The sequence below is a fragment of the Ischnura elegans genome, chromosome 3, assembly GCF_921293095.1.
Source record: "Ischnura elegans chromosome 3, ioIscEleg1.1, whole genome shotgun sequence".
NCBI classification, from domain to species: Eukaryota; Metazoa; Arthropoda; class Insecta; order Odonata; family Coenagrionidae; genus Ischnura; species Ischnura elegans.
The window spans coordinates 9,599,033-9,605,032 of record NC_060248.1 but is presented as its reverse complement, the minus strand read 5'-3'; the positions used below and the strand labels follow the sequence as shown (position 1 = coordinate 9,605,032).

Genomic DNA, 6,000 nt, shown 5'->3' with positions numbered 1-6,000 from the left:
GTTAAAAAAATTTACTTTCAGACACTCCTTAAATTGTAAGTGAAATGATCATTCATTCTGAAATGTCATATTTATAAATGTAAATATAGAAGTTTATAGTCACTCTGAAATGAACATTTATTTTTTTGTATTTCTGGGTTCCAGGGAGGTTCTATCCCCCTCCTCCTTCCCATAGTAACGCCATTGATTTATTGTATAGTATACCAAAGAGTGTTTCATTAGGGTTGTGACGTGAGTACTATTTAAGAGTTTACTATAAATGCACTTTAGTTGTATTAGTAAATAATTTATTATTACAGTAAAACCTCTATGTAGTGAACCTCTTTACATCATAAACCTCCATACTTCATACCACCCCTACGGTCCTGTCAGATTTACATGTAAATTTATAGGCAAACCTCTTTCTAGTGAACCTCTTTATATCATAAAACTTCCATTTATCATACCAAGGAGATACCCCCGAGATGGCCTAACTACCTCCGCAAATCCTACCGAGACAACTAGAGACCATTAATGCAGCCGTGATTACGTACATGGTTTGACATTTTCAGCAATAAATGTTTCATGCTTATTTTTTTTCTTTTACACCTTTAATATGCTGTAATTTTCACGTTGACCAATAGTTATGGCCATTTTGTTCCATATGAGAGCATACCTAACAGTAAATAAGAAAAAAGGTATCCACTATCCTTATCATTTTAAGTGGCTGTTGAATTAAGAGAGATCATATCGTTTTCTCTTGAATCATGGTAAAAATCACACAATAGCAATCGCTTTCTGTTATAATTAAATAATACATGATGTTCACTAATGCATTCATGTTTGTATAAACGCATAAATATAATGGTTTGAAAGATAGTAGTGCCCTTCATTTCCAAAGGATATGAAAAAATGGTGCCTATCACTGAAACCTCTCTATAGTGAACTTCCATGCATCAAATTGCCCAAATTTTGGTCCCCTCCATTACGATGTAAAGAGGTTTTACTGTGGTATGCATCATGCTGTATATTACATGGAATGTTCTGCATACTGTAAAATATGCTCCACTCAACCACTCCATCCTCTAGAGAGCTTCGTGTCTTACATAATCAATGCTATGATCTCTCTTTGCTTGTCAGCAAAAGTGAGCAAATTTGTAACCCTCCCTCCGCTATTGGTGCTCACATATTTCTTGAATTCTGCCGTACCTCCCAATGGATAAACCTGAATCACATGCAAAATAATAAACCTGTTATTATGAACATCACACATATTTCGCAGTAAGAGAATTCATTAAGTTTACTTGCATAAAATAAGTTTTGCATCACAATTAAGTGGATAAACTTTATTCATATACATCTCTTCATTGGATACAACAATGTTTTAAAACATCAACAGCTTAACAAATAGGATTCCTCCACAGGCAGCAAACAATCCAACTCATTCGATTGCAAGAGAATACCCATGCAGTCTTTTATCTTAACTTTCAATTGATTTGGTCCTTGGGACCACCAACTTCAACTAACGAGCAACAAACAAGACCACTTCAAATATTGCATAGTAATTCCTGAAACGAGGTAACGTGAACTACTGGAGATCACTTCTGAACCAATGGCTACCCAATTTCATTCAAATAAAGTCAAATATGCAGCGCACATTAATAAGGCACCTTTACAAAAATATAATTTCTCAACAAAATTTTTGGATATTAACAACTTTAAACAATTATCACAACATATGTCTATTACACAGACTTTTAGACACCCTAGAATACCCTGATAAATTCTTTTGAAATAGAGCATAAACAAAAAATGACATGACTAGAGAAAGATAACACTTTGGTTTGAGCCAAAATATTAGTGGATAATTACTGCTGTGACGTAATGAATATAATATAACAAGTAATTGACACATGATAATAAAATCAAAACTTATAATATAATCATGACAAGATAAATGGAATTCATGACAGGAATGATTACAATATAAAATGTCATGCAATGATAACTTGCAAGTGACTCACGAGAGTAACCACTTAAGAAAAAGTAGCACACATACTGGTGATTAATAATTGATCAATTTCTACAAGATAATATTCTTCAACAAACTGATCAGCTCATTTCCAGTTTCTCAAAAGTTATTTCATCAGTGCACAGCTACACACAATTCTAGGCACTCGGATGAAAAACAAAACAAGGCTTTTTAATTTCATAAAAATGTCAACCCTTCTGTGTAACGCAATGAGAACAATATGCTACACTTGCATAGATAGTGACACATATTACATGTACACATCACACCACATTCAATAGTATGTATACACTCAAAATATGCACATTACATACCTCCAGATATAGGTAACAAAATTTTCAGCCTGTAAAGGTAAGTGTACATTGCAAAATTGAATACATATTAATATAAAAAGATAATATTTCTTCATGAACAGTGATTGAGACAATAATTATGAAAGGTTTTCCCATAAAAGAGATAAAATGAAATATTATCATCATGAAGGCACATTAAGAGACACATCTATTGGCACATACGAGAGTAGACAAAAATACTCAAAGATGATTAATACAAAAAAAATTAAGGCTTTACTAAGGTACAAAACAAAATTGATATTGGCACTTCTAAGAATTGTTATAGAGTGAAAATTAAATATTTTATATAATTGTGTAGTTTGGAATAAACACATACTCACCAGTTATGTTAAAATTGTATTCTCAATGAATTATAAATCAATTACGCAATAGTGACAACTGGGCTGCACTCTATTTAATATGTTTTACCAGAATTAACATCATATTTATACACTAAAATGTATAGTGCAGCCCTTAAATTACTCACATGGTTGAATTAAATTACAGGCCAAATAATAAATCACTGAATACACATTCGTACAAACAAGTCCAACTAAACATTCATCCTTATTTGCAGTGGTCAGTGACAATTAACTCAAATGATTATCAGTCTTTTACCAAGTTGCAAGTGATTACAAAATACTTATGGTCATCACATTTCAAGCTAAAGATTACAACTTTAATGGGATGATGCGTAACTCAGAGCACGACATTATTATTAGCTCTAGCAAAGCAATACAGTAGATCACTTCACCAAATTCCTAAAATGATTGGTCAAACATTTTATCAGTAACAGTTATGAGCACTCAAGTTGGATACATAATTACAACCACACAATACTTTATGCAATGATGACACTAGGATTACAATTTTGTAAATGAGAAAACTGTAGGCAACTATCATGGGTTCTATCGCTCTCCTCTGAGAAAATGTCCTACATTGCCAATTAAAATACAACATTGGTAAATACAATAAACTACGAAAAATTAAACCATCATAAAATATGCAGTATGCTTGAACAGAACACAAAAATGTATGAATGTAATTATGTACTGAACAAAAAATACAAATTGCTCCATATTAGGAGATGATTAACTTAACATTACTGCAAGGAGCATACTAATGACTAAACAATTTTATTGCTCAACCTTTGCGTCAGATTTGTCACCCACTCCACTGCATTTGGAGTGGACACCACATTTGTTAGATCCAATAGAATAAGCGCCAGTTCATTCGTAGAGCCTGGCAATAGCCTCGGCCGTCTTGGCTCGAACGGAAGGCTCCGGGTCGGAGAGCAGGAGCTGCGAGAGGCGCGAGGAGAGGGAGTCGAGGGGGATGAGGTCGCTGGCGCTCACCACGCCCCCTCCCGTCCCACGCCTCTTCTCCTCCATGCTCCCAAACAACTGACCTGCAAAAACATGCCAGTGAGAGGCCTGATCTGCATCCAAATGAAATACCTCACACTGAGGGAGTTGAAGCACTACGAAGTACTCAATGATTTAATCTGAGGGTTGGCTTGGATAGGTGAGGGTAGAAATCATACCAAACTAAACCTTGGGAATACAAAATCACATTCAGAGTGAGAGGAGCAATTTCTTTTCCAGGCCCATCTGAGTCACTTCCAACTCTGAGTATTCTTACGTACGAGAAGAAGCTGCTCTGCCAAACAAAAGAAAAAAACATCCACCCTTTTCAACAGTCAGGAGTGCTTGTGTAGAAAAAAATGCAACAATTGCAACAGTGTGTATATTCGACAGACAGGCCAGAGTTACAGCAGGAGATGAAGGAGCACAGGAAATGCTGGGAAAAAGGAGATATCACCTCTCTCGTGACAAAACCTGTCCTTAAAGATAACCTTTCTAGTGAATTTGACTTGAAGATCGTTCACATGGAGAGGAAAGGCCAAAGTCAAGATGCACCAGAATGGTTGGAAATTGTGCAGGAATCCCCTCCCCTTTCCTCAACTACTTCCCACCACTTGCAATCCAAATATAATAAATACAGCTCTAGAAACTGACAACACTATAGTGTACATGAGAATGATCTCACACATGAAATGTTATGAATGGCACACAACAAACTTGTAAAAAGTTCCGTTACTTTTTTGATTAATTCACCAATGGTGTACATGTATGCAAGAGTCAGAATTTGGCGGTGAGTGATTCAGCAAGCCTTTATAGGTATTTTAAGGGAGTCAGTCACACTTTTTATGCTGCATATCGCAAGTAATATAAACTGCTAAAGTTGCAAGTTTTCAAATCAATTTTGAAGGAGTAAAAACATGCTCTGATGCAAAAAGCCATGATTGCATAGTATGACAACAAAAAGTTTCTGGTACTTCATTTATTTACATGTTTTCATTATAATCTTGCACAATGGCACAATGAATACCAAAATAGGCTCGTTTGCCAAATTTCCCTATATTGCCGATTTTGATGAATTTAAAAAAAAAACAAAGAGACTCATATTTTTCCATTTCTCGATCTATCACCTATTTTCCTATCTATTTGCACAGCAAAACTTTTAGCCTAAGGCCCTTTTGCAAAAAAAATTGATGACAGCAGGAATTCATGCCAATCTTGTCACTGCTTCTCCCCAGTTCATTGGCCTCTCACATTGGTTCCGCGAGATTCATTGTTGATCACTCTATTTCATTAGCAATTCCTTCCCTCAACGCCCAGAACGTTTTAATAGAATGGACCTCTACTGCTGTCACCAACTCATGAAAAGTGGACGGCAATAATCAGATTATTTCGTTTTAAACGTACGTGAGGCTGGTAGAATGTGGAAGATTTTTTGCACCATAACTTATCTTCTCTTCCACCAAAGGAATTATTTTCATAAATAATAATTTCCAGTCTGAGCGAACAGCCTCATTGCTACTGAAAATTTTCATAATTTTGACATGGGAAATAATTAATCAAGTGGAAAAACACATATTCCATAGCTGATGATTATTCTTCACTATTGAGCTAATGCTAAGGGTCTAACACTATCTAAGCATATATGTATTCAAAACATACTTTTGCATTTTTTGCTACATAACTTACCAAGAAGAAGTGCAGCATTCCCTCGAATTGAAGGTGAGGGGGCATGCAGGTACGAAGTGGCACACGAAACCAGCATCGACAGATGATCTTCAGGAAATTCCTCTACCTTCAGAGCAAAACAAACGAATTACATACTCACATTACCCACATGATACTGTAATGAAAATGACTGAGAGACAAAGTGATGAATTGAAATGCAAGATTTTATACTAGATATTTTTACTAGAAAATTAACTCCTGATCCAATAATGAATCAAAAGAGATAAAATTATAATGCCAAATTATAATATTAAACACAATTTATACTGACCATTAACTTCATGAGGTCAGTCATGAACCTTTCATACTGCAGCAAGGCGTTGTCAATTAAATGTTGCTGGATCATTGACGCCACCTTCTTGGCATGCCAATGGACCTCCATCACCTGACTCATCTCACGCAGAGCAAATTTACATGACTAAGGAAGAGAAGAGAGACTGTTACAAGATGTACGGCACATTATCAGGTTTACAAAAAAATACAAAATTGGTTACCAATCTAATAAACTCTGATACATAGAATTACATTCCAACATTACAACAAGGATGAGATTTCAACAGGCGCTTTT

The 6,000-nt window shown here is 35.3% G+C and overlaps 1 protein-coding gene across 1 annotated transcript in view; it reads right to left on the bottom strand.

Annotated features, from left to right (window-relative positions):
- Positions 1 to 1,310: 1,310 nt before the first annotated feature.
- LOC124155431 (maestro heat-like repeat-containing protein family member 1) overlaps positions 1,311 to 6,000 on the bottom strand; it is a 71,022-nt gene continuing 66,332 nt past the window's right edge. The window contains exons 29-31 of the mRNA XM_046529236.1: positions 5,704 to 5,850; positions 5,394 to 5,499; positions 1,311 to 3,751 (exon numbers count right to left, since the gene is read on the bottom strand). Of these exons, the coding sequence (XP_046385192.1) occupies positions 3,573 to 3,751; positions 5,394 to 5,499; positions 5,704 to 5,850 (432 nt within the window). The 3' untranslated portion in view covers positions 1,311 to 3,572. The remainder of the gene's footprint in view (positions 3,752 to 5,393; positions 5,500 to 5,703; positions 5,851 to 6,000) is intronic.